This window comes from Lissotriton helveticus, chromosome 2_1 (assembly GCF_964261635.1).
Source record: "Lissotriton helveticus chromosome 2_1, aLisHel1.1, whole genome shotgun sequence".
In the NCBI taxonomy this organism is placed as follows: Eukaryota; Metazoa; Chordata; class Amphibia; order Caudata; family Salamandridae; genus Lissotriton; species Lissotriton helveticus.
In genome coordinates this window covers 1,504,587,016-1,504,614,997 of record NC_136059.1, presented here as the reverse complement: position 1 = coordinate 1,504,614,997, position 27,982 = coordinate 1,504,587,016, and the positions used below count along the sequence as shown (strand labels likewise).

The following is a 27,982-nucleotide window of genomic DNA, read 5'->3' as shown; positions in this document are numbered from 1 at the left end:
ATTCTGTGGCAGCCATTTTCATATTTTGAAACACATAGTTATTCATGTAAAGGTTATCCCGGTGCTATGGAAAACACCAAAGTTTAATAAGAAAGAACATTGCAAACAGTCATGAGATTATATTCAGAATGTGAATCATCAGTGTTAAATGGGTGTTCCTGCTTAGGAGCATAGGGACAGCATTTTATTAAGACCAAAGACGCACAACAAATGAATCACACTTGTGCTTAATTTACATTCTGTGTTGCTCCGTAAAGTATTTCTGAAAGAAATGCCATAAACAATATTAAAAGCAGTACATAATATTGCCTTTGAGAACAATTAAGAATAACACAGCTTCTCTCAGACTCATATTTTTCCTTTCTCAGCTTGTTCCTACCATCTGTATCAAACCGAGGTCGAAGAGAAGGTGACATGCATGTTAGAAAGTCACCCCCTCCCCCACGTCTCCTTTCACACTCACACGTGCAAACAACTGAGTAGGTGACACCACACCGACCGACCGTAGGGAAGTACGAGAAAGCAGATGCAGGGGTACTGGGGTAGTCCTTGCATATGGGAGAGTTTAAGATAGTGGCATTGTAAATGGCAAAATGCCTTTTATTTATGTTTCGAAAACCTGCAAGCGGCGCATAAACATGCTTTCTGTGCCTTGCTTAGGAGAAGCATGGCTGGCAGTAAAAGAGATGCAGTTACTTCCAGCTTTGCCTTGTCTGCCTCTTGGAGGCTTGCAGTTTTTCAAATTACATAAATAAAAGGCATTGCCATTTACAATGTCAATAGTTCAAACTCTTGCTAATGCGAGACCTATTGCATTGCAAATGCTTGTTTGTTTTGCTGAAACAAACTTTCAAAGTAGGGGTTTGTTTCAGAATCCCAAAAACACAAAGGCCAAGGCATACACAGAGTTGTCTCCCTGCATGTGGGCTCAATATTTGTTTGGTTCCTTATGTGCTTTCTTGTTGGACCCATCAGGGAAAGACAGTGACATTGGCCACACCCTAAACAGGGCAGAGTTATTATCATGAACCTGGCAGCCCTGGGGTGATGGTTCACCGGTTCAAGGGTTTCTGCGACTTGAGACCTGTGAATTTGGAAGGTTCTCCAAATTATACTGGAATATTTGCTCCATCTAACTGTCCATGATGCCCTGAAAGTTGGTTGTGTGTATTTTCGCCCGAAAAGAAACCTTGGTTTTTATAACCGAAACAAATAAAGTACGTTGCATTCCGACAGGTTGAAGTTTGAAAGTAGTAACTCAAGAGGTTCAGTAGACTTGAATAGGGAGGGTAACCAGATGAGATACCCTCCCCTTTCTGATTTCATTGTTGTCACTGTAAATGTTTTGAGTTTCATATTCACTGCAATTTATTTGTACTTTTTTACATTATATGCAGGCAGCAGGAAATGTTACTACTTAATTATTTAGACACGCCTACTTAACCACCACGGAGATATTAGGTCATTTGGTTGACTGAAGTACCAAAAACTGCAAAAGTGCAACAAGATTTATAAAATTGCCAAATTTGGCGTAACATTTTTTGTAATCATGCCCCTGTGTTCTGAGTGTTAATGGACACTTATCTCCATTAATGGGCCATCGGATCACTCCTTTGTAAATCAAATAAATAGTGATTATCTTGAGAATGGCCTAGGAGTGCAGCCAGGCAGTGTGGCACTGCGTCTAACCTACAAGACTTTGGGCACAGCTGGGTTTTTCTAGATTAGAGACCAGCCAGTATTCTTAATGCTAAACATTTACTGTTTTTCTTTTGCAGCTTTACGATTTTTTCAACTATCTTATGGACCACTTCACACCTATCAACAGTAAAGAAAGTAAGTTAGAATATTTTTCAGTGGAGCAACGTGACCAAACCGGCATGAGCATGTAAAAGTATGCAGCAGGTTGTCCGGCCCCTTCTCTGAATATTCTGGGATGTCCAAACCCCAGTGCTGACGTGGAACATGTACAGATCTGTTTCGTGTTAAAGCTGTCTGTCTGTACAGAGACTAAAGGTTCCTCAACTCCTCACACACCTGGAAAATGATTTCATAAGTTCCAGCATCTTGTTGTTGTACCAAAGATAGCTTTGCAACTATGACCCCCATTATAAACCTTTTTCTGAAGCATTACACACTCTCTGCTTTATTACATCTCTTACACATACCCATATAGTTTGGGATGTAGTGGCACACAGAGAGCCTTTTGTAATAGGAACTCTTAAGTAAATTAAAGTTTAGCGATGTTTATTTGCCCTCATAGTTGGGCAACAAACCACCATCTTCACTATGTTTTATTAAGCAAGTATCATTGCTTCTAAAATGTGTGTGCTCTGTAGAGTGCTTCTTTAGTTATCAATTAGCCATTTAATCTGCCCCAATCTCCATTTCTTTGGTTGTGGTCTTTGGTGCAGATAGTACATTGTGTGGCAAGTGCTGTTTATCAATAATTATCCGGAAAACACTGCAGTCGCAGAATTGTACGATTATGCTAGCCTGACATAGAAACCATATCTTGTCCTCCTCTGTTTTCCAGGCGCATTTACAGTCAGAGCAGTCTTCAAGTATTAGCAGGTTTCAAATTATTAATAATCGCTTACCTGTCCTCTCATTTGGTTTCCTCATGCCACCTAATTTTATCTGGGTGTCAGTAACGTGTCCAGCCTTGATTGTGGTGACCGTAGTCTCCGACTCATGGAAATTGCAGGTTCCTTTAAAATAGACAAAATATGCTTTTCTTGTGAAATAATTTAAATTGTTTCCAAACCACTAACTGGAACTTAGTGTAGCCAGTGCTTAATTTGTGAACAAAAATCAGCCAACACTTGGCTGATTTTCTTGACTTGTACCAACACTTCCAAATTCCGGGTTTTTCGATCTCCATGGTAACCTCTATTTTACTTGCTCCTAATTTGTAACTGTTCTTCTGCATCTTTCGCCTTTTTTCTCTATTTTCTGCCTTTCTCTCTCTTGCTCTGGGTCAAAGTCTCCAGATGTAAAATAAATCCTGTTCCCAAAAGTGAGCACCGGTGCTCACCACCTGCACAAATTAAGTGCTGAGGTAGAGAAGTTCATCACACATATATATACAATTTAACCTTCCTTACCTCTCTCCTGCTCAACCTCATCTCTGGAAACGTTTCATGGGTATCAAAGATTAAGACCTTGAGTCCAGTAACCCTATTTTAGGCACTTTGATGCGCTCGATTCCCTGTTTGTCCTGCCCATGCACTTAAAGTGCAGAAGTTTCTATGTCTGAGTAATCACTATTATCAAAAGGAAAGACCTGCTGGTAACCCTCTTGTTTGGCCTTCGCTAGGGGACTTCATCTGTCGCATGTTCACTGAAGAAGAAAGCTACAAGGACACTGAGCTGGAGAAGTACTGCGAGTACGACTCCATCGAGGTGCCGGACTCATATGCAGGACCTCATCTCGCCTTCCCGGTCATGCCGGCCCACGCAGCCGCCTTAGTGGAGGCCTTCAAACAGAAACAAGTAAGGGTCAAAAAGTGATGTCTACCAACATTTTTACTAAGTTGTTAATCTTGCATTCTTGAGTTTCCAAATATCCATACTCATCATCAAGTAAAGGGCCTGTTACTAGTTGCATGGAACAAGTCAGGGGGACATAGAGGGTCGTTTTGTGTCTCCACCCTAAATCAGGGCACTATGAGATAAGGTCCACAGGATGAAGAGTAAAATGCAGATTTAGCAAGACAGGACCTCTAAGGCATAGGGATGCCCAGTTCTAGAGACTTTACTAGGGTCATTTCTAGCTGCTGTGCATTGAAAATGTCTGTGGGCTCACAGGGTGGTTTTACTGGGTGCAAAAAGGCACCCGCTATAACTAAGTAGATTCCAATACTCAGTATTTTCCAATGAGGGATCATCAGCTAACTCTAAATCAGACAGAGTGAGCTCCCCAGGGATACCCCTCCAATCAAATCATAATGAAGGCTTCAGTACTAAACAGAGCACTATGCACTTTCTACTTTTCTGTGATTTGTATCTGTATTATAGACTTGCTTATTTAAAACCCTTGTTCAAGAAACATGCCGTCAGAACTACTAATGCAGCCATGAGCCTATTGATTGCACTAAGAGACCCCGAGATTTGTTTTTTTGTTGCAACATTTTAAAATCAATTCATGGGAGAAAAAGTATCATATTTTTTTAACAGTTTTTAACTGATTTTAATGTATTAAACAATTAGAATATGTCTGTGTAACTGGATTTAATTGTTTGTATATGTATATTTGTTCCTTTTCTGGTTGCTTCACATACCGAATAAAGCGTGTTGAACCGAACCGAAGGCTTCAGGATTTAAACGCTTTTGTGACTGATGTGGCCAAGATATCTTGCCACACAGTGCTGTTTTCTCTAATTCATTCTTGCTCTTTCTCCCAGTAGCAGCTCCATGCTCACTACGTCTTGAAGCTTCTACATGAGACCAGGAGGCACCTCAAGCAGCTGCCGAACATCAAGCGCATATCCACTTGCTGCAGCAAGGATATCACCGTCTGTGGTGAGCATGAGTCAATGAGAACTTCAAAAAGCTATTTCCAGTAGAGACCTCCAATGTAGGACTGCATCTCGTGGTAATAATGTGTGTTGTTATGTTCGGGTGTGCTGCCACATTTTGTCTGTTGGGCTTGGAAGCTGCTGAGAAAAAATCCCGTTGATGACGATGTAGACCTCACTTCCCTATAATTTTGTTTGGGCACTTAAATTACATTTTGGGGCTGCAAAATCCCATCTTCAACCATAATTCCTAAATCCGAGTCAATTTATCAGGAAATGGAAACATTTGTGCTCACAAATTAAGTTCCCTACCACACAACCTGACAGATTTTCCGCTGTTTAGTTATAGGCTGAAGGCTCACTTTTATCTGTAAGAACAAAATCTCTAACATGTTTAATCCTTTTTCTCCATAAACAATCTTAGGAGACTTGCATGGAAGGCTGGACGACTTGTTTCTGATATTCTACAAGGTATGTTTCACATAAACAGCTGCACAGACAAGAGTGAGTTGCACGCATTCTATTCTCACCTTAGTATAAATTGTATTATTTATTGTAAATTGCATAAGAGAAATGGACAAATGCCCAATGAAGTGGCATAGTGCCTCTCGGCTGGCATTGCATGCCATGGCCATCAGTAGTACTGCACTGTGCTTTGTTGGCATTCTTTTGTGAAACCTGTGTGGGTCTCGAGCATGGCGATAAACTTACCATGCTTCAAGATGTTCCAGTAAAACTCTATAAAAAAACTTGACTGACGGACCCAGCACTGCGAGCGTTGAATAATTATCTGGGCTCGGCTTTGAGACTTTTTTTGTGAATTCGGACCAATGAAGTCCTATTCCTTGGTAGTGTTTCTCTTACAGGTTTAATACTTCAATATCTGGACACTGCCACTGAGAGAGGAGCTATAACTGAGGCCTACTGTGTGTTCCAAGGGGAACGCTTGAGCAGCCAGTAGGACCAATGGCATTGGAGGGTATAGCACTGACAGCAAACAAGACAGTTTATCAATTCTCTGTTAGATGGTGAAACCTCTATCCTCACCACATCTAACATTGTGACCCATCATCACCATATAGTACATTAACATACTCTATTTTTTCGGAGAAAATGAGATCCCCATATAATGACTACCTTACATTGTACCCTTAACAGCCATTCTCCAAAATGTCTTGTCATTTTGGTCCATGGTTGTTTTGTGAGTACCTCTCCAATAGTACACGCTAAATTCCTCTTCGGCGCCTTTTACTGAACTTGCTAAAATGCTTCAGTTCCTAGAGCAATTTCCTAGTTTTCAGCGTGTACTGGCACCAGGATGGCCTTACACCTATTATATTTTCTAATGGCACCCTGCAGATCTTGTTGGTATTGATCAGGCAAGGTGAAAAGATTAATAGTAAAAGTATGTAGTTTCCACCATCTAGTAGATTTGCATTCTTTGCTGTGCAGCCTGATACACTTTTTGGAAGAGAAACAATGCCATGTAAGATGACAGTTGACAGGCACTCTGCCATATCGAGTCCAGGTGCCCTGGTCTAGAAATACTTATGGGAGGTTTTGCTATTGTCTCATTTTGATATAGGAGTATTTTGTACAACTTGTTGATGACCTTTTTTTAAGCTCAATATTCACGTGACTGATAAGGAAAACATGTTAGTAAAAATGTGCCTGTTTCACAAACTTAAAATTGAAAACATGTGATAGCTACCCATATTTGTCCCCTCTTGAATGAGTGGATTTCTGGCTGTTGTGACTTCCACAAATGATCCTGGGGATGCTCGTGGAAATCTAGGACAATCGTAGATTTCCAAAAGTACTACAATTTTACAAAATAAAAGAGTGTATATATATCATCAGCTGAAAAATATAATTTGCATGTGTTTATTTTGTAATTTTTTTCTCCACATTTCTTTGTTCACGACATCTGGTATTTGGCTCTTCCATTGCCCATTAGCTGCTAAATAGGCATCTACCACACGTGCTCTGTAAAATGGACAACCATATTTTTAAATGGCATAGCAATCACTCTGATAAAACAAGTGTCTATGTGCACATCCCCCCTCAGTTGTGTAGAGTGCACATATGAGGTGTGGGAAAAAAGAAAAGATTTCTGCGCCGACACCAAATTATGTTATTTATATCAAATGCTCTTCCCGGCTCTCTACTGCAGTACAAATCCCCATTTCTAAACTGCATTTTAACCTTAAATGTATTAACTCTTTCTAAATAACGATAAAGATATTGGAACATAAAAAAAAAATCTGTTACTTTTGGTTGGAAAGTTGCCAAACCAGTTGTGTTCCCTATTGGTAACCTGTGCTAGAGTTTTTCAGGTCTCATTGCTTGGGCCTTGTGGGAGCTCAGAAACAGCTCACTTCATGAGTGTATCTCGCTCCTCATAACCTAAAACCAAACTTTCTGACCCTGGAAAGAAGTTATTCCTGCGTTGGACTCGAGTGCATGTGTGTACAGTTGCAGATTGTGATTCTACAAACAAAATGTTTTTGAATGCCAACATAATGGCATGTGTGGGTGTTTTCTGCATTTATGGTGGGCCATCCACCCGAAGAACTCTACTGCTACCCAAACCGTAAATTCTTGATGGGTAAAACTCTGCCAAGCTGGCAGATTTTTCATTGCTTTTAGTGCAATTTATATTCATAGTGTTCCACAAATCCAGATCCAGGGGGCCAGAATGTGAGGCTTAATTTTACAAATTGCTTTCTTTGTAAACAGAAGTACAACGTAGGTGCACACAACCGTTATAAATGAGGCGCGTTGAGTTCTGCCTTGTTCACAAGGGCACAGCCTCACCATGGGTAGCCATGGTCTGCACCGCACATTACCCCCACACATGTTTGAGCCCTCTGTTCTCTCAATGCATTTCAGACTGGTAATGTTAATTTTTTCCTTCCAGAATGGCCTGCCTTCCCCAGAAAGGCCCTACGTATTTAATGGTGACTTTGTGGACAGAGGCACGCAGTCGATGGAGATTTTGCTGATCCTGTTTGCTTTCCTGCTGGTGTACCCCACAGAAGTGCATCTGAACAGAGGAAACCACGAAGACTACATGGTCAACTTGCGGTGCGAACAACAATGGTTTACATCATAAACTTCTCAAATCTGTGCCACGCCGTGGTTCAAGGTGTAAACATCTATTTAATGCAGTCTTTTTTATGTTTAAAAATAGGTATGGATTCACCAAGGAAGTGATGAAAAAGTACACGGTACGTCATGGTAGCTCAGGTCTTCACTTGGGTTCTGGTGGTGATGAGCGACATGTCTACCTGAGGTCAGATGTTTAAGCCACAGATTCTCAGCACATGCAACCTGACACTGCACCAAGCCGCACTGTGAATCCTCAGTAGAGTACCCAGCACGGTCCAAATTTATGAATATCAATGCACAGGGTCTAAGATAAGCAATTGATTCTGCAAGCTAAAGGGGAAGAGGGGCTATAACCCACCACGCAGACTTCCCATAGACTTTGTACCACACATTACTACAAAAAAGAACAGGGGTTGCTCAGTGACCATCATCACTGAGAAGAACGAGGAAGATGTTGGGGCCCAAGAGTTTGTTGAAGGGTCACCCCTAATCTACCACTGTCCCCTGGATCTTACAAAGCATATGTGAAATTAGACAAACATGGCCTGTCTTAACTATAACCTAACTATGCATTGCCTTCATTGTTACACTCATATAGGTTGTAGCTACTAGTTACCTGAGGCCAACGTCCTGCCAAGCTGGCACACTGTCGCTCTGTTTACTGTTACTGAGCAGACATAGACCTGTGGAACAGTCGTCCTGGCGGTAATTATATCTTGAGGTTAGGAGTGGTGGGCATGCAGTCCACTACACACTGGAGTTCATAGGCATGTTTCTATGGTGCCTATGTGGGGATCCCATCCCCAAGACCAGACTGGCCGAAGTGGGCATCGGGCATTTGCCTGGGAGGCTGGAAGGGTGAGGGCCGGTTTTGGATCAGTGGGGCACATTTTTGTTACTGGGGGCCGGTTTTGCAGCAAAGCTGCAATATCGGCCCCCGGTAACAAAAGCAGCAGTGCTGGAGGTCGGGTTTGTTAAGCAGAAGGCTGCACTCCTCCGTGACCGCACCCGGTGAGGGGTCCAGTCCAGCTAAATTACCAGAACTGCTTTGGGTCCCTAGTTTGGCCCTGCCCATCCCCATTTAAGCTGCAGTCTGATTGGGAAGTGAGAGGGGTGGACCCTTTCGACATGTTGAGTTCCCAATATTGGAATAATCTAAAGAAAGCCTATATGTATGGCACCCCTAACTATCTGGCTGATTAGAGTTGAAAAATGTGCAAAAAAGGAAACAAACCAGGCCACCGATGTTTCCGTGAATACCCCCAGTATTAGGAATGACATCCCTGGCTGTAAAAACCAGGATAGTCCCAAATCAGCTTTAAGTTTAGAAAGTGCTCAAGACATTCATGTTGAAAGAGCACAGAATCATGAGTAACAGTCCATCTCTGCTCTCAGAACCCAGCTTCCACTTCATTCACATTTTGACTGTATCTTTGCCTATGTAACTGTACAGATCTCCTCTGCTATTTGGCTAGGTTTGCGCTATAGAAACACCACATACGTACATGTATGTATATTTTTCTTTCACATCAGTCTACCAGTTGCTAATCGATTACGGGATTACTGGCGGTAGACCATTCATTTTGAATAGCGTTTGGCTGAAAACATTACAATTATACAGTCAATGTATTTTCCTTTTTATATGAATGAAAAGCTCTGTCACTTAAAAAATGAGCAGGCGTTTCATTTTGCCATACAAATATTCCTATTATAGTGGTCATGTCTTTCCCAATTTTGTAAGATCCTAAAAGTCTATCACTTAACAAGTAAGCATTTGTTTATGTAACCAGTTTTTTAAAAGTGTAGATTTGTGATTCCTCTATTGTCATTGTGCCTGACTTTCTTTTCTTGGCAATTTAGATGCATGGGAAAAAAATCTTGAAAATGCTGCAGAGCATTTTTAGTTGGCTGCCGCTTGCTACTCTTATTGACCAGAAAGTCTTGATATTGCACGGAGGGCTGTCAGATACCACCGACTTGGATTTGCTGGCCAAAATTGAAAGACACAAGGTACAGCAGATATTTTATCTACTTCAACATTCACAAATAGCATGTCCCTCAGTCTGACATACAGAATCTTGACTTGGTGTCAAAGCATATATATGCCCTCATTACAAGGTCCTCTGTAATTATAACAGGGTTAGTAAATGGAGTTCCTACCCCACTGGAATTATGAGAGCCACGGTAACTCTGTGGATCTGGTATTTCACCCAGTAAAATAATAGGGAGATTGGGAATAACCTTCGGTGTCCCCAGTAGTTCCTCATTTGTCAAGGGTTTATTGTGGTATATGGTAATCAGGCCATGGAGAAGGCGGTCAAGATGGCGGGTGCAAGCTAAAGGCGCTCAGTCCTTGCACCCTCGAATCCTACTAAGTCCTCAAAGAAACTAAACCAAAGCCATCTCCATGGCAATGCAAAGCAGGGCTTTGACACCGGTGATACAAGTGGATGTCCACCAGTTTATTACTGGTGGAAGCCAAAGCAGCTGAGAAGGGGTCGAGAAATGGAGCTGAACAGTGGTCTGTGGCTCAGCATCGGGTGAGTGGCCGAGAAGCTTAGCATGAGGCCCTCAGGCTGAGTGGAATTTGGGACAACTCCATTCCCCACTCACCCACTGAAGAATCATTAATCAAGGGTGTGTGCCAGGTCAGAGGGAGACAGTGAGCCCAAGTCTGCCTTGGAACATATGGAAGGAAGTGGTCAGACCGTCGCCGGGTTTATTGGGCCACGTCAACAATATTCTTTCTCAGTTCCAGGAAAACAAGGCAACAATATTAGATAAGTAAAAGGCCCAGTACCCTTCTAGTGAAACTCCGAGGCTGGTCGCTTGATCATGAGACTCTGGGTTGGCCCACCCTAAGTTCAAGTTCAAGTTCAGGCATTTATAAAGCGCACTACTCACCCAGAGGGTCTCAAGGCGCTTTAGGGAGGGGTTCACTGTTTATCGAATAGCCAAGTTTTCAGTTCTTTTCTGAAGGAGATGTGATTCTGATTAAGGCGGAGGTGGGTGGGGAGTGAGTTCCAGGTCTTGGCAGCCAGGAAGGAGAAGGATCTGCCACCCATGGTGGTTTTTCGGATGCGCGGGACTGCGGCGAGGGCTTGATTGGATGATCTTAGTTGGCGGGTAGGATAGTAAAAGGACAGTCGGGTGTTGAGGCATTCAGGTCCTAGATTATAAAGGGCCTTGTGTGCGTGGGTAAGAAGGCGGAAAGTAATTCTTTTGTTGACGGGAAGCCAGTGGAGGTTTTTTAGGTGACCGGTGATGTGCTCTTGGCGCGGGATGTCTAATATGAGTCTCGCTGACGCGTTTTGGATGCGCTGGAGCTTTTTCTGCAATTTTGTAGTAATTCCGGCGTAGAGAGTGTTGCCATAGTCCAGTCGACTCGTGACCAGTGCATGGGTGACAGTCTTTCTTGTTTCGAGGGGGATCCAGCGGAAGATCTTTTTGAGAATGCGAAGGACGTTGAAGCAGGAGGACGATACGGCGTTGACTTGTCTGGACATTGAGAGAGAGGAGTCTAGAATGAAGCCAAGGTTACGTGCATGGTCCGTGGGTGTGGGCGCTGGTCCCAAAGCGGAAGGCCACCAGGAGTCGTCCCAAGCTGAGGGGGAGGACCCAAGGATGAGCACCTCAGTTTTGTCTGAGTTGAGTTTTAAGCGGCTCTGTTTCATCCATTCGGCTACTTCTTTCATACCTTCGTGAAGGTTGTTTTTGGCGGTGTTGGGGTCTTTGGTGAGGGAAAGGATTAGCTGGGTGTCGTCGGCGTAGGAGATGATGTTGAGGTTGTGTTGACGTGCGATGGAGGCGAGGGGACTCATGTAGACGTTGAAGAAGGTGGGACTGAGTGAGGAGCCTTGAGGTACGCCGCAGATGAGTTCGGTGGGCTCTGAGTAGAAAGGGGGGAGTCGGACTCTCTGTGATCTCCCGGCTAGGAACGAGATGATCCAGTCCAAGGCTTTACCTTGTATGCCGATGTTGTTGAGGCGTTGTATGAGGGTATTGTGACAGACAGTGTCGAAGGCGGCGGAGAGGTCGAGTAGAATGAGGGCCACTGTTTCACCGTTGTCCAGGAGTGCTCGGATGTCGTCAGTCGCTGCAATGAGGGCGGTCTCGGTGCTGTGTTTAGCTCTAAAGCCGTTCTGTGAGGGATCCAGGGAGTTGTTGGATTCAAGGAAGGCTGCGAGTTGGCTGTTGACGGCTTTCTCGATTACTTTGGCCGGGAAAGGGAGGAGGGAAATGGGTCGGTAGTTTTTCAGTTCTGAGGGGTCTGCTGTCGGTTTTTTCAGAAGGGCGCTGAGTTCGGCGTGTTTCCATATTTCTGGAAAGGTGGCGGAGTTGAAGGAGCAGTTGATGACTTCGCGGAGTTGGGGAGCAATGATGGAGTCAGCTTTGTTGAAGATGTAGTGGGGACAGGGGTCGGAAGGTGATCCAGAGTGGATTGAGTTCATGAGGTGAATGGTGTCTTCAATGGTGATTGGGTTCCAGGAGTTGAGGTAGTTAGTTGGAGGGGTGGGAACAGAAGGGGGTGGGGTGAGTTGGTCAATGGGAGTATTCTTGAAGCTGTTGTGGATGTCGGCAATTTTGTTGTAGAAGAAGGAGGATAGCGCATTGCAGAGGTCTTGGGAGTTAGTGATGTCGTTGGATGCTGCAGGAGGGTTGGTGAATTCTTTGACGATATTGAAGAGTTCCTTGCTGTTATGAGAATTGTTGTCGAGACGGTCCTTAAATGCTGATTTCTTGGCGGATCGAATCAGTTGGTGGTGTTTGCGGGTGGCTGTCTTGAGGGAGGCCATGTTGTCTGGGGTTGGTTCTTTTCTCCAATTCTTCTCCAGGGTGCGGCATGTCTTCTTGGATTTTTTAAGGTCATCATTGAACCAGGGAGCCTTTTTGCTGAATGATTTCAACTGGTGTTTTTTCAATGGTGCTAGTTCGTCCGCACTGTGTGTGATCCATTGCCTGAAGTTTGTGGCCGCCAGGTCTGGGTCCGTTGTTAGGGTGGGAGTGTTTTGGCTGAGGGATGCGAGGAGTTGGTCGGTGGTGATTTTGTTCCATTTTCTTTGGGGAATGGGTTGTGGACGGTTGTGGGTCAGGGTTGTTTTGTAGCTGAAGTGAACACAGCTGTGATCCGTCCAGTGGAGAGCTGTAGTGTGATCGAAGGAGATGTGCTTGCTGGAGGTGAAGATAGGGTCGAGCGTGTGTCCGGCTGTGTGAGTGGGGGTGTCAACAAGTTGTTTGAGTCCGAGATTGGACAGGTTGTCCAGAAGGGTGGTGGTGTTGTTGTCGAGAATGTTGTCAAGGTGGTAGTTGAGGTCTCCTAGAAGAATGTAGTTCTCGGAGGCGAGGGCGTGCGGGCTGATGAAGTCAGTGATGTCGTCGCTGAATTGAGATCGGGTGCCTGGGGGCCTGTAAATGAGGGTTCCTCTAAGTGTGGTCCTGGGGTCGGTGTGGATCTGAAAGTGGAGGTGTTCGGCGGTTGCAAGATTGTCGTCAGAGCTGGTTGCAATTTTGATGGTGTTTCTATGGACGATGGCGATGCCTCCTCCAGTTATTTTATTGGTGCGGTCTTTTCGAATGATCTTGTAAGTGTCCGGTATGGCTATGGCGATGTCAGGGGCGGAAGATGCATTCATCCAAGTTTCAGTGAGGAAGGCGATGTCAGGTGATACAGTGTCGATGAGGTCCCAGAGTTCGGTTGCGTGTCTGTGGACCGAGCGGGTGTTCAGTAGGATGCATTTCAAGTCGTTGGGTTCGGAGCTGAGTGTGGAGGAAGTGTGTTTGGTGAGGGTCCTGAAGCAGTTGAACTTACAGGAGAGGCAGGAGAATGGGCCGTGGGTACGTCCTGGGGTAGCTTCGCAGCATAGTGGGGTGCGTCCGGTGTTGAAGGCGAGGAGAGTATCGGCATCATACGTTACTCTGGGGGGTTGGGAGCGGCATAGGGCAGGGGGACGGGCGCTGGGCGCGGTCCAGGCGCGCACCTTCGGCGCGGCCGCAGCGCGTGGACGCTGCGCGTTGGTTCATCTGTCCAATGTGGGGAGTGGAGGGGGGCGGAGCGTGGGAGGGTCAGCTGGGAGGCGGGATCGAGGTGGAGGGAGGGTCTGGGACAACAACAAAATGGCAGCAATAATAACAAATGTTGCAAGGCCGGGGGCGATTGGGGCACAAAGCACTTTCAGTAATGGAGCGCTATGGGGGTGACTTTAGGTAGCAGTGGCTAGCGGTAGGAAGCGCTGTGGGAAAGTTAAAGCGCTACGATGTTTGGCTGCCGACGACAATAAATGCACACAGCAGCAACAAATATATAAGCAAGTAGTCGAGACAAAGTGCACTCGGCAGTAATTAATTTACAATAGGTATAATGCCCAAGCAGTGCGCGACTTAAACAGCAGTATGCACCTCGCAATGGAAATCTAACACTGATACAATGCCCAAGCAGTGCGAGAATACAAAGCAGTGGCTAGCGGATTGAGGCGCACTTGTGAGGATTAAAGCGCTACGATACCAATCGAGGAGGAGGTGAGGGGAGCGGCCGCTTCTGACGAGGACAGGGCGGTCACAGTTCTTCCACGAGAGCGAGGACGGCGTGTAGATTCAGTGGGTGGGAGGGTCAGCTGGGAGGCGGGATCGAGGTGGAGGGAGGGTCTGGGACAACAACAAAATGGCAGCAATAATAACAAATGTTGCAAGGCCGGGGGCGATTGGGGCACAAAGCACTTTCAGTAATGGAGCGCTATGGGGGTGACTTTAGGCAGCAGTGGCTAGCGGTAGGAAGCGCTGTGGGAGAGTTAAAGCGCTACGATGTTTGGCTGCCGACGACAATAAATGCACACAGCAGCAACAAATATATAAGCAAGTAGTCGAGACAAAGTGCACTCGGCAGTAATTAATTTACAATAGGTATAATGCCCAAGCAGTGCGCGACTTAAACAGCAGTATGCACCTCGCAATGGAAATCTAACACTGATACAATGCCCAAGCAGTGCGAGAGTACAAAGCAGTGGCTAGCGGATTGAGGCGCACTTGTGAGGATTAAAGCGCTACGATACCAATCGAGGAGGAGGTGAGGGGAGCGGCCGCTTCTGCCGAGGACAGGGCGGTCACCCTGTCTGTATGTGCTTTTCCCCCTTACCCATGGGCTACCCACATGGCACTTGGCTTCTGTGTGGAACGACTTGGTGGAGGGCCCGCCTAATATTACACATCTACACAGGAGGATTGACGACCTAGGTCCTTGAAGCAGTCAAGGAACGGGGGCCTGGGACTGAGCAGTTGGTGGGATGGCCATTCACAGCATGGTGACTAGCACTAGGTTTTTGCAAGTAACACTCATGCCTAAAAAGCTGTATACTTCTGCCTACAATATTATGGCTGTAAAACTACAAATAAAAGCCTGTCACGCAGGTCCCAGAGGCTGGGTCGGTCGTTTGCGTGCTTATGCCCCTTGCACATTGATCCTGAATGGAGATCAACCACAGAATATAAGTGGGTAAAAGACACAGCCAGAAGCTCATCTTATGGAGCCTTGAGATCTCTTCTCCTCTAGTATGGTGTGCTTGGTATTGACTGTGAGGGGGTGATCCCAATGGACACTAAAAGTGCACCAGATACAGTTAAGTGCCTGGCTCTGTTACTTGGACTAGATTTACATCCATGTAAGAGTTCTGGGCTGTTGAGGTACTATGCATGGGACAAATCCTTGAGGTGCCTTTGTCTTTTGGCCTCCTGTGTGTGGTACAGTGATAGTGAGTCCCTCCTGCTTTCCCCCTCCAGCATATCCAGCCAGACGTGCAAAGCTCCCCCTCCAGCATATCCAGCCAGACGTGCAAAGCTTTCATTCCTGGCTGCCATCCCAGTTGATATGAGGCATTGAGCTCCTTGACACCTGAAGAAAACAGTAGAATTTAGGATTTGATTGGTGGGATAGACAAGACCTGGTGGCCATCCACCCTTAACAATGTCATAACCCTGGTAGCTCATGCCTGTGTTAGGGGTGGTGAAGAATATGTTCAAACATATTATCAACCAGGCAAAACTTGAAAGGTTCACAAATTCAAGGAATGCTGCTGGATTCCTATGACTGCCTCAGACACACTCTTTCCCAGGTAAAAACAGCGGGTATTCTCTCCTGTACAGACATACCATACAAGTCATTAACACTTCCTGTGATGTCCTGCATCCAACATTGGCAAGGTAATCCTTGAAGTTGCACTGTTGAGACAGGACCTAAGAAACATAGACTAGAGGGTGAAAGAGGCTGAAGGGCATGTATCTCAACTAGAACACTCAATCTAACAGATCAAGACCTCATATGCTGGCTGACGACCTCATCCAGACATCAAGAGTTAGGTGGAGGATACAGATAGCCAGGCTGGGTGCAAAACTCTCATGGTCAAGGGAGGGGAATTATACTGAGCGGTTCCTAGGGCATTGGATTAGAGGTTTCATACTCCTGGGCTGCTGTAAACATGCTTCATTATAGCGTATTTCTTGTTTCAAATCTTCCATCTGGGCCACCTCCAGAACTATGATCACTAGAATTCTCCATTACTAAAGATCAGGAAGAGATCATGCAGACAGCTAGGAGATAACTTTCAATTCAATTTTAATCACATCAGATGTTTCCGGACTGGCACACCTCCAGCATAATTCTTTTGAAGAGGTAAAACAACAACTTTAAATTGTCGACCAATGCCACACATTGCTCTACCTTTCTAAGTTAAATGTACTCTTCCAATCAAAATTCTTTTTCTTTGAGACCCCAAAGGCCACTAGAGAATGGGTGACTGAGAGATGAGATCTGACCCACACCAACATACTCGTAAGATTTGCACTTTTGGGGACACACAGCGGCTCTGCAACCCAAGGCTCAGAAGACAAGTGCATGGAGGAGAAGTCTTCTGCAGAACCAGAAGCAGAGTTCAGAGGACTCCCATGAAAAACACACTCTGAGACAAACTTTATGCCTCAACTGACACAAAGGATAACCAAAGGTCCACTAAAAGATTTCAGCAAGCATTTAGTACTTTTCTTCTGGGGAGGCAGCTGTTGCACAGACTAATCTATCCATGGCGCTCTAACGCAATGGCAAAAAACACATGGCAAGTTACAGCAGCAAGGACCCTATTAATGAAGAAGGTACAAGCTGAAGCACAAATCCCCCAAACAACCAGTGCAGCTGGCACTGAGAGCACCAAGAGTGCCTCCAATGATGAGGGGGTCACTTGTGGCATGGCATGCTCACCATGCTCACCCACACTTACATCTACAGTGATGTGAAGCAATAAAGTAAGGAGCAATTATAACGTGCAGTAAGTCAGCGCCCAGGAAGAAAACCTTGACAGACGACCTTGTCAAGAAGAAACCACCTCGGCCTCATAACCCTGATCTAAGCCAACAATGGGACCCTGTGGACCTTACAAAGGACCTTGCAGCTGTGGCTAGCCCAATGAAAGATGCAATATTGCTTATAACCCCGCTCCCTGAACAAAACTGCAAATACAACTCAGTTCTTCCCCGGTGGAGGGGAGACAATACAATTATTGACATTTTCTCAGACAGCCTCTCCAACAGTATGCTGGTGGAGATCGACCTCACAACTCAGGCAGTGGGAAAGGATCTATGGTAACTAGTACATATGGGAGGCCCAGGCCAAAGTGGGGTGGAATGTGTTTATTAATTAGCAGGCTATAGGATGTTCCAACAACCATCTCAAAATTAGGAAGTGTATCAGGGAAACAGTCCAAACAACGCTAGTTCCTTCTCTCTGTGTCCGGGAAGCTTCCTTTTCCCAGGAATTCTTATCCTTCTGTTGAGCAATCCTCCCATCCAGGTCCAACCAGGTAAAGGGGGGAGGGGAGAAGTCGTCCCTCAAAAATAAACACAAAACAAATAATCTGTTAGGCTCCCTCAAAATAAGCCCCTTCTGAGCCGTCACCTTGTCGCCCAGGGTATCAGTGGGGGTGCCCTTCATGTGATCAAAAGAAAGATGTGCCTCGATTATTGATACTCTGTCTGCTGCCTCCCAAAAGTGAGAAAATGCAATAAAGACACTTTCCTGGAGCCACAGCCCTCTTGTGTTGCCTCTAGGTGGTTCCTCTTCTCTTGTGATTTCTGGCGGTGTGGTCTCTTCTTTCACTACTCCTTCACGCCCTGCAGGGCTGGCCTCGCTCCTCTCACCTCTTTGTGTTTTCAAACTTCCGCTTTCTTGGACTCAGGGCACACGCTCTCCATTCTGACATCTTCATTGTCGTCCTCTCTTCTTGGTGTTGCGCCGCTTCTTCCCATTGTTTCCGGTGCATTACCTGACGCCGTCATGTTTTCTGGGTGGTCACCTTGTCACTGCGGCTTACTACAGGAGTCATGTTGAGGGTGCCACCTGCAGGTGTGATGGGATTACACTGCCCTCCCACCAGATATGGATGTTCGGACATACTGAAACTGATACCAAGACAGAAAGTCCACGTTCCCTTGGGACTTCCCTGGAGCTTGGAGGGCCTGAAAAGAGAAAGGTTGTAAAGACAAAAACCAACAAAGTATTTTTGGGTTAGTTTCCTTGTGGGTGGCGAGCCAAGTCAAAGAAGCGTGGTCAGTTATGAGACGAAAAGTACGCCCCAACAAATAATATTGCAGTGCTTCCATGGCCCATTTGATGGCTAAACATTCTTTCTCCATGGTTGCATAGTGCTTTTCCTGAAGGAGCAACTTTCGACTAAGATATAGAACAGGTCAGAGGTGTCCTTGAGGGTCATGCTGAGACAGTATGGCTCCTAAACCCTGGTCTGATGCATCTGTCAGTAGAACAAAGGGTTTCTTAAAGTCTGGACATGTCAGTCAGGGGCGTGGCATAAAAGGGACTTCAATGTTTGAAAGCTATGTTTCTGAATGGTAGTCCAGTTTATTTTGGTGTTTGGATGTTGATGTGTAAGCAAGTCTGTGAGAGGAGAGGCTATTTCGGAGGATTGGGGAATCAATCTCCCATATATCCTACCAGGCCAAGGAACACTTGCGCTTCTTTCTTAGTTTTAGGTCGGGGTATGTTTTCTATAGTCTCCAGCTTGTTGTGTTGAGGCTGTAAGGTGCCATCATGTATAGAGTATCCTAAGTACTCTATGCGGTCAGTGGCAAGGATAGTTTGTTTGGGTTCAGTGTGAGTCCGGCTTGGTGTAATGAGAAGAAGATCTGATTTAAGTGTTGCTTATGTGTTTCCCAATAGGGGCTATATACAACAATATCATCAAGGTAGGCTACAGAGTATTGTTGATGGGCTTTTAATAAGACATCCACCAATCTCTGAAAAGTGGCTGGGGTGCCAGGAAGGCTAAATGACATGAATTTAAAATGGTACAGGCCGGAGGGTGTAGAAAAAGCTGTTTTTTCCTTTGCAGCTGGACTAAGTGTTCGATAATGGACATCACTCTTGCTCCTCCTAGCCTTTCTATAGGCTTGTCTACTTGATACATAGGGTAATTGTCAAAGTTCAAGTGGATGTTTAGTTGGTAAAAGTCTCTACAGAACCTAAGACTCACGTCAGGTTTGGATACAAGTTCAATAGGTGAACACTAGTTGCTATGGGAGGGTTCAATAATATCAGCTTGCAACATGGCGTCTACTTCTTGTTGTACGGCCTGTTGTCTTGCTGACGGAATCCGGTATGGTCTCAGTTTTATCACCTTCCTTGTTTCTGTCTTTATGTCATGTGGGACTGGAGAGGTACATCCTAGTCTGCTAGAGCTTAATCCTGGGAAGCGGTCTAATGTGTCATACAACTGCTTCTTCCGGGCCTGAGTTAGCTTTCCCCAATGTGTAGTCTTTCTTACTTCACCTCGTCCATGGGCAGGAGGGGTATCTCTATAGGTTTTGTAAGAGTAATATGGTTTACCGCTTCAAAGTGTTTTTTTTCTCTGAGGACTAGGACCTTCCCATTTTTTAACAGGTTAATAAGGTAAACGTGTCCACCAGGTCCTGTTTGTGGAACAGCAACTTGGCACGTAATAGGTGTTAACTTTTTTGTGACTATATAAGTTCCTTGCCAAGTCACTAAAAGTTTTTTTCCCGAGTTGGGTTAAAGAATTAGCACCTTATCTCTTTCTTTCAATTCTCTTAACTTAGTACCCTGGACATATTATAACTTCTGTTTTTGTTGTGCTTTCTCCATATGAAGGTGTACCTTTTCCCAGAGTGTGGATAAGGTTTTCTTTTAGTGAGGTGGTAGGCCCCAGCAATGGCTTTCCTTCGTCTTCTTCCTCAGTACATTCTTTGGCTGCCATTTCTAAACAGCTGCAGTCTGTGCAGGTAACAGCAGTGGGGCCAGGTGGGGGGCAATTTCGAGGGAAGATACAGAGGGAAAATTAAATAATTGATAAATTTCCCTCTGCATCTTCCATCGGAATCCCCCCCCACCTGGCCCCACCGCCCCACCACTGTTACCTGCACGGACCACTGCTGTTTCTGAGAGAGTACAAGGTTTTCCCCCAAATACTAATTCAAAGGGGCTGAACCTCATGGACTTTTGTTTGTGAGTCCTGATTGCAAACATGAGAAGAGGGAGTTTGTGATCCCAGTCTTTCCCTGTTTCTATGATAACCTTCCTCAGAATTGTTTTTATAGTTCTGTTATACCGTTCCACCAGACCGTCTATTAGTGGATGGTATACAGCCGTTCGAATCTGACAGACTCCAAGGAGCTTACAGACTTCCTTCATTAACCAGGGCATAAAGGTGGTCCATTGGTCAGTCAGTAATTTGTGAGGAAACCCTACCCGTGAAAAGAACGGCACAATAGAGTGGTCATGCTGGTTAGGGGAATGGCCTCCAGATAACGCGTAGCATAGTCCACCAAGACTAGTATATACTGATGGCCTCGTGCGGAGGATAGAAGAGGCCCTACCAAATCCATCCCCACCTGCCAAAAGGGTATATCAATTATAGGCAAGGGGTACTTGCACAACCACTCAGAATGTTGTGTACTATTAGTGACTTTGGCTAAATATTCGTCGAAGTAGGGGAGATCAGTGCCAAGGAGGACTTTCTCAAAAAAGGCTGGTACTACTCCTATCTTTCGCACCTGTGGGTCCCTATCTACTTCTAGTAGGACTTCTGCTAAAGGATACCATTGTACGTCATAATGCACACGAGACTTGTATCTGTTCTTTGTCTAAAATGTAGTTGAGAGGGACCAATTCTCTACAGACAATGGTGTGGTGGCAACCTGCATCTAACAGGGTCTCTACAAGCCTACTTTTCAAGCAAATAGTTCTGTTATAGCGTTCCCTGGTGTCCCCGGTGAGCAACACTCTGCCCGGGACAAGCCTACTTCCATAGGTTCTGCCCCTTCACTCTTGAGCTGGCGGTTTATGGCAATATGGCCCCACTCTGAACAGCGGAAACATTGAGGTCCTGTTGGAGTACTGAAAGGGTTTATGGGAGATTTTCCTGATGTTTTGTTTATTACAGGGGTCTAATTTCCCCCTGGTCAGGTATGGGTTCTTTGAACACTAGAAGGAGCTTTTGCAGGGTGCACTCTAAATTCCAGTGATCTATGGTATGCACAAACTAACTCAAGAGTGTACTGTACTGTCAGGTGGGGGTGTTGTTTTGCCCATGTACTGGTGTTGGTTGGTGGAGCTTCAAGGAACTGCTCCAGATATCTTTTTTCCGTGATTTCTTCTACAAAAGCAGAGTTGTGGCGTAACCAACTATCCCCTAGATCCTTAATTCGATAACAGAGGGCCCTGGGTCTGTCACCTGTCATCCAGCGTTCCTTACGGAATTTATCCTATAATATTCTTGGTCATGTCCCAGTCTCTCTAGGCTTCTCGCTCTTTCTGGGCGTTTTGGTTCTGTTGTTCTAGCACCAATTACAGGTGTCTTTGGCCCTCGGCTAACTGGGTGACCATGGGCTCCAAGGTGATGGGTTGGGTCATAACAGTAATTGACGGTATTCCACTTCTGACGCCACTGTGGTCACTAGTACATATGGGAAGCCCAGGACAAAGTGGGTGGAACGTGTTTATCAATTAGCAGGCTATAGTATTTTCCAACAGCCGTCTCAAAATTAGGAAGTGTAACAGGAAAACAGTTCAAATAACGCTAGTTCTTCACTCTGCGTCCAGGAAGCTTCCTTCTCCCAGGAATTCTTATCCTTCTGTTGAGCAATCTTCCCGTCCAGGTTCAACAGGCAAGGGGGGGGGGGAGAGAAGCCGTCTCTCAAAAATAAAGAAAAAAAAATGTTAGGCTGCCTCAAAATAAGCTCCTCACTGAGCTGTCACCTAATCACCCAGGGTATCAGTGGAAGTGCCCGTTATATGATCAAAATAAAGATGTGCCTCAGTTATTTGTTCTCTGTCCACCACCTCCCAAAAGGGAGAAAATTCAATAGAAACTCTTGCCTGGAGCCACGACGCTCCAGGGTCATGGCAGAAGGAATCTCACCTCCCTCTCTTCCTTTGGGATGGCAGGACCGGCCCGTGGTGCCACAAGGCGGTTTCTCTTCTCTTGTGACTTCCGGTGGTGCGGTCTCTTCCTTCACTACTCCTTTGTGGTCCTGCAGGGCTGGCCTTGCTCTTCTCCCCTCGATGTGCATACGAACTTCCGCTTCCTTAGAATTTGGGCACACCCTCTCCGCTCTTGCGTCTTCCTTGTTGTCCTCTCTTCTCGGTGTCACCCTGCCTCCTCCCCTGGTTTCTGGTGTGTTACCTGACACTTCAGGTTTTTCTGGGCTGTCACCATCCTTCTCACCACGGCTTACTACGGGAACCATGTTGAGTGTCCCGCCCGCAGGAGTGGTGGGATTACAGGATCAGTTGGGAGATAGCCTTATAAATTCTACTATTAACACTGCCGGCACTCTTGCTAGCACCCCTTGTGTGCAAAACACCTGCTCTCTCAACATTGATTCTCAGCCCCACATGACAACTATTCCTCTGATAATGCCAAGTACCATCACTTCGGTTGCTCAGATTCATATCTCCGGAGTGAAAAACAGTGGCTTTCAATTGCAGGTCACCAGTGGAGGTAACCCAAAGTCAAAAGAGACAGCTGGCACTGAGTGGCAACAGTGGGACCAGGCCTCACTTCGTGCCTCCCACAGACCCATCCTATGTATTGAGGGCCACAACGGTGCGACAACCAATGCAGATGCAGATGTCCAGCAACAAAATCCCCAACCACCACCATCACAAGACCAAATGTTCATAGGGAGCCCAAGCGAACAGAAAAAACCCATACAGCATATCATCCAAAATCACAGTGAGCAAAGTAATCTACTGTCTTAATGCCACCTTAATTGCTACAATAAATGCCCTAACTTGCCAGTCAGATAATTTGGAATTGCTACTTGGCCTAATACAAGCTGTAGCTAAATCAATAGCCAAATGGAGTCCTAACTCAGTTAGAAAAGACAACATCTTATGTGCTTCGTATGCCTGCCATCTGATAGCGGGAAAATGATGCACCCCGTCTGAGATCCTAAACTCAGTGATACTGGACCTGAAACTTATTTTTCAATCTGTAGCAAAAAGTAGCTCTTCATCACTTCAGCACACATTAATAGACATTGGGAATGGGTCCGTAGAGACAAGAGACAACTATAAAAGCGATCAAAGGGGCAAAGCAGTGGCAACAGCAGTCTTGCAATCCCGCGAGGCTGTAATATAACTGGACCAACAAACTAACTCTCTTGTTATTCAAGTAGAATATACTTGCAAGATAGCCCTTCAGCATTCCACAGCATCCGAACTGGAATCCGAGGAAACTGTTTCACTAGGAACTAGTAACTGTAAAACAGACCCCACAGAGAACCGATGGACCACAGCTCTCTCGAAGAAAACAAAAAAGGAGCATAAATCAGGCCAAAAACAAACCAGCTAAAGATTGACTCCTAACTCAACACTCAAAGGATCAAAAGACACCTGACAACAATTCCCCTAGTGTATATCCCATGTTCAAGGAAAGAGAGTTAGAGAAGAGTGAAGCTGGACTCAACCACTAGGACCTCCACCATTAGCGCACTCTTCACTCGAACATGGAACATGTTCCACTGTCGCCCAACGCGACTCAGCAACGCCTTCTGTACCTAGCCCTCATTTAGAGTTTGTACAACCACTACTCTCTAAAACTCGTGACCAGCTGAGAGAGCAGTCGCACTCCAGCACAGCTACTCAAAAAAGAGAACAACCACATGGAAAGGTGACTTTGCTTGATAGACTCGGTGGAATTCCAACAGACAAGGTAAGGCTGCCCAAATCAGCAACTATTGCCCTTCCAGCAAATCCCCAGAAGACTTCAGGCAAACAAAGCTGGTGTTCACAACACAATATCCATCAAAGTGGAACCACGACATTCTGAACCGTAATGATTGTTTCAGGCAATCCCAAATCTATTAAACATCACCTCTGAAGACATCTTGAGTGTTGAGTTTAAAGTTGTGCTGGAGTGCAACAATGGCAGAGAATCAACAATACTAACACTAAAATCGACCCTCTTGGCAGAAGTAATACTGGTGTGTAGGTTGATCTTTGAGTAATGCGGTAACAGGATATCAAAAAGTACAGCTCCGAAGTACCCAGCCCCACTGAAACACCAAACGTACTGTCAAACTCTACAGCTCATTCATACAGCGCTTTAAGGGGTATTGGGCACTCGCAATAAAACCTACCCCAAGGAAATATGCATATAGCCTGGCCTTATTCAACCATAAGTGGCCCAACTAGGAGAGTTGCCAAAGAATCACCTAGGGGAAGCATATAACAGATTGGAGCTGAATACTGCCTGCCCTGTCAAGTGTTACTCAGAACTGCTCCTAGCATCAGTAACTATGCCCCAGAAAGACATCAACATCTAAAGATACTGTCATGGAATGTTGACGCTGTCAAGACTATTAAATTCTTCATCTGTAAGCTCACTCTTAATGAACGCTGATTTACTTTCCCTCCAAGAAACAGGGTCAACAAGTTCAATAACCATCCCTGGGTTACGCAGGATGGCAACAAAAACAATAGTTTTGGGAGGCCTTTCTATATATCGCAATGTTGGCTTGGAACTGAAAGTCAAAGAAATACCCACCCCAGATGAAATGGTACAACTGATTACACTGGACGGTCTTAAAGCAAAGAACTCTCGAATAAGGATGTTTCTGATTAACCTCTGTTTTAATTATTTAGTCTCATAGCAAGCGGAAATGTTGACTCAGCTATGTAACAAAGTAGACATAATGTTATGTGACCATGTTAATTATGACATGATAATCTACGGGCACTTTAACCTGCATCCATTGGGAGTGACCTCGGTTGGTTGTCTGCCAACACACTCCCCAACTGACTTGCTCCAAAGTTTCCTAAATAAACATGGGCACAAGTCCATTCAGCACATAGTTGAAAAATCACAAGTGCCACCAAAGTGTCCAAAAACATTTGAGGGAATAAGCACGTTTGATTACTTTTTCGCCTTAGCCAAAATCATCGAGCATTTGGAGAGCTTTGAAATCCTCTCATTACAAGAGAGCGACTGCCTCCCACTTCGCACAGTATTGAACCTCACCTTATCCAAGCGTGAATGCCAAATACTGTTGGGCCCCTCACAAGGCAACAAAACTCTACACTAAACCGGAGAATAAAATGGGGTGCACTCTCCTTGGAAAAACCTATAATCTGGAACTCTGTCAATGGTCTGTCCCTTTCGAATCATAGTGGCAAACATCTGCTGGCCAAATGGGGGTCCATTATTAAGGTTATCAATTTAACTCTAGACTCTGTACTGGCTCCCAAGAGGTTCTCCATAAAACACTCATAATGGAAAGCAAGCTGAACATCTGCAGGTTGAGGAAATTAAAGCAAAAAACACACAACCTGCAAACCAAGGCTGACCAGCACGCAAGACTGCGAGGCTTAACAAAACAACATAAGCCACTTGTCTGGTCTATAAAAAGTGAACAGAGGGACAAAGAATGGTTTCATATATACTCACTTATGGGAATATGCTGTCAGGCTGACCTATAGAGATACATCAAATCAAACTGTGCCAGGAAAGCACTAGAAATAATGAAATCAACAAAACTTTATGGACACAGCATGTAAAAAAGCTGTATGTAGCAGAAACATCATGTGTTTCCTTGCAAAACACAATATGTATCCCAGATGAGTCTTCAGACAAGGAACCAATGTTCACGAATAACTCTATTCAAAGAATCCTGTTCATGCTCAGTGACCAGTCAAGTACTAGAGAGCTGGAGGGGCTCAATTTTGCACCCAATATTCAAGGGCAGAATCCAGCCAACTACTGCCTGATCACCCTTTTAGATTTTGAAGCTAAGGCATATGATCCTGCCCTCTTAAAAGAACTGGAGTGCTAGGTGGCAGCTAATTAAATTGTTCCATTTTGTCAAAAGAGCTGCAGGCCAAGCAATTCAACCTCGGACAAGATAGTCGCACTCTCTTACCTAATTCACCAAGTGACCAGTCAGAAGTCATCCTCCCTCTATGCATGTTTTGTTGATTACTCTGCGTTATTTACCTTGGTAGACAGGAGTAACTTATGGAGGAAACTGGGGTATCCCTATTATTTTGCTTATTGTGATAATATCTTTGTACTCCTCAACATGGGTGAGGGTTTAACTGTCCCAAATGGTAATAACGAAGGAAATCACCACGAATAATGGATTAAAGCAAGGCTGTTTCCTTGCTCCCTTGCTATTTAATCTGTGCACTGTGGACATGTCAGTGGCCCTAAAATATGCTGATGTTATCTCGCCAAATATCAGAGATGTTAAGATCACTATACTGCAATATGCTAACATCTGGCCCAAAGTAACCGCCTAGCACTCCTGTGTCTGCTGCTAATCTCAAGTCCTTTTTAGTGTATCAAATGTAATGTGATAATACTGTTTTTCTTAAGGCATTTTAATTCCTTTTATGTGCTTGTGTTACTCAGGTATTGCTTTTTATCCATTTCTCATGTATTGCTTCCCTTTAGAGAATTGTGGCTGACATTGTAATGATTTTTTATTAATCATACAATAAAAGTTATTGGCTGGCTGACACACTGTGAGGCAAACTCCATGTACGGAACATTTTGAGCAGAGTCCGACCACGTATTTCCTGGCTGGTCTTCAGGGCCATCATTTTACTCAAGATCCTTCAGGTGACCAGAATTGCCCAATCTAGATTGATAAGCAAGCTTTGGAGGTGGGGGGCATTTGACTGTTTATCTCTGAACTATTAAGAATAGATCGGTAGGTTAACTGCTCATCAGTATTGATTAGTGTGGGATTCCTTACTAGTAGGTGTTTCATGTCGTATTGGCATAAGCCAAAACAGGTCATGTCCAATGGAATGTTCCTCTATTCTAAGTTTTAAAATTAGTAAGCTGTTTTCCAGGGGTATGGGACTTTGTATTCTTCTCCTAGCCCTCTAGTGAATGGGTGTAGAGATAAACAATGTTTCTAGTGATTTCTTTACAACACCTAGGAGTCAGGCAACAGATGTTTTGTCTTGCGATCGTCCCTCTACCAGGGGCTACACTACAATGTAGCCTGATTAATGACCCACCCTCGATGACAGCATTAGAGACTCTGAAACTGTGAGTCCTTTCTAGAAAAATCAACAGCCTAAATGATAAAATGAACAGAGGTGAAGTGCTGAAGACTGTGAATTGCCAAACCTTCTCCTTTAGCAGGAGAGTCACCTTTTTTGGCCCCTCTATTCTTTTCGGGAGCCATTTGTCCAATATCTTGCATGCAGGCTTTACGAAAGAGTACCAAGAAGTTGCCTTTTTTAGAAAAAGGAATTTATTATTCAGCAAGTATGGCGGAACACTTCCAAGTGTTACATTTATTGTATTTAGGTCACGTGAGGGTCAGACCCTCATGTGCCTCAATGTATATGTCTAACCCCCAGTCTTATCTTTCTTGTGACTTCTTCTGGTATTCTTCTGATTGGGATCATAGGTGGAATACTAGAAAGACACTCCTCTCTTTCTGCCAGCCTCAGGGCCATACCCTTTATATGACTTTGCCTTTTCATTGATTCTGACATATTTCGTAAGTCCTCTATCCTTCACCTCAAGCATACCCCTTCTTCTCTAATGCTCACAAATTATTTTCCTGGTTATACTATTTTATGGTTCAGCTAGTGGTTGCTCACCTCATATCAGAAGTAGACATCCTTCCTAGGGGAATTTAAGACCAGTCATTTATCATCCTCAAAATGGGGCACGCATCAAAGCTGGGTAGAGGTGGTATCTGGAGACTCAACAATTGGCAGCTGACTAACGAGGTCTTCTTGAAGCACAAAGTGGATGAATCAGATGCCTACTTTATAGGAAATATGTGTTACGTAGAATCCTCAGTGACCCTCTGGA

General features: G+C 44.9%; 1 protein-coding gene across 1 annotated transcript in view; it reads left to right on the top strand.

Annotated features, from left to right (window-relative positions):
• PPEF2 (protein phosphatase with EF-hand domain 2) overlaps window positions 1–27,982 on the top strand; it is a 279,426-nt gene that overhangs the window by 88,444 nt on the left and 163,000 nt on the right. The window contains exons 5-11 of the mRNA XM_078677865.1: window positions 1,779–1,836; window positions 3,320–3,495; window positions 4,410–4,524; window positions 4,945–4,991; window positions 7,441–7,607; window positions 7,714–7,750; window positions 9,492–9,641. Of these exons, the coding sequence (XP_078533991.1) occupies window positions 1,779–1,836; window positions 3,320–3,495; window positions 4,410–4,524; window positions 4,945–4,991; window positions 7,441–7,607; window positions 7,714–7,750; window positions 9,492–9,641 (750 nt within the window). The remainder of the gene's footprint in view (window positions 1–1,778; window positions 1,837–3,319; window positions 3,496–4,409; window positions 4,525–4,944; window positions 4,992–7,440; window positions 7,608–7,713; window positions 7,751–9,491; window positions 9,642–27,982) is intronic.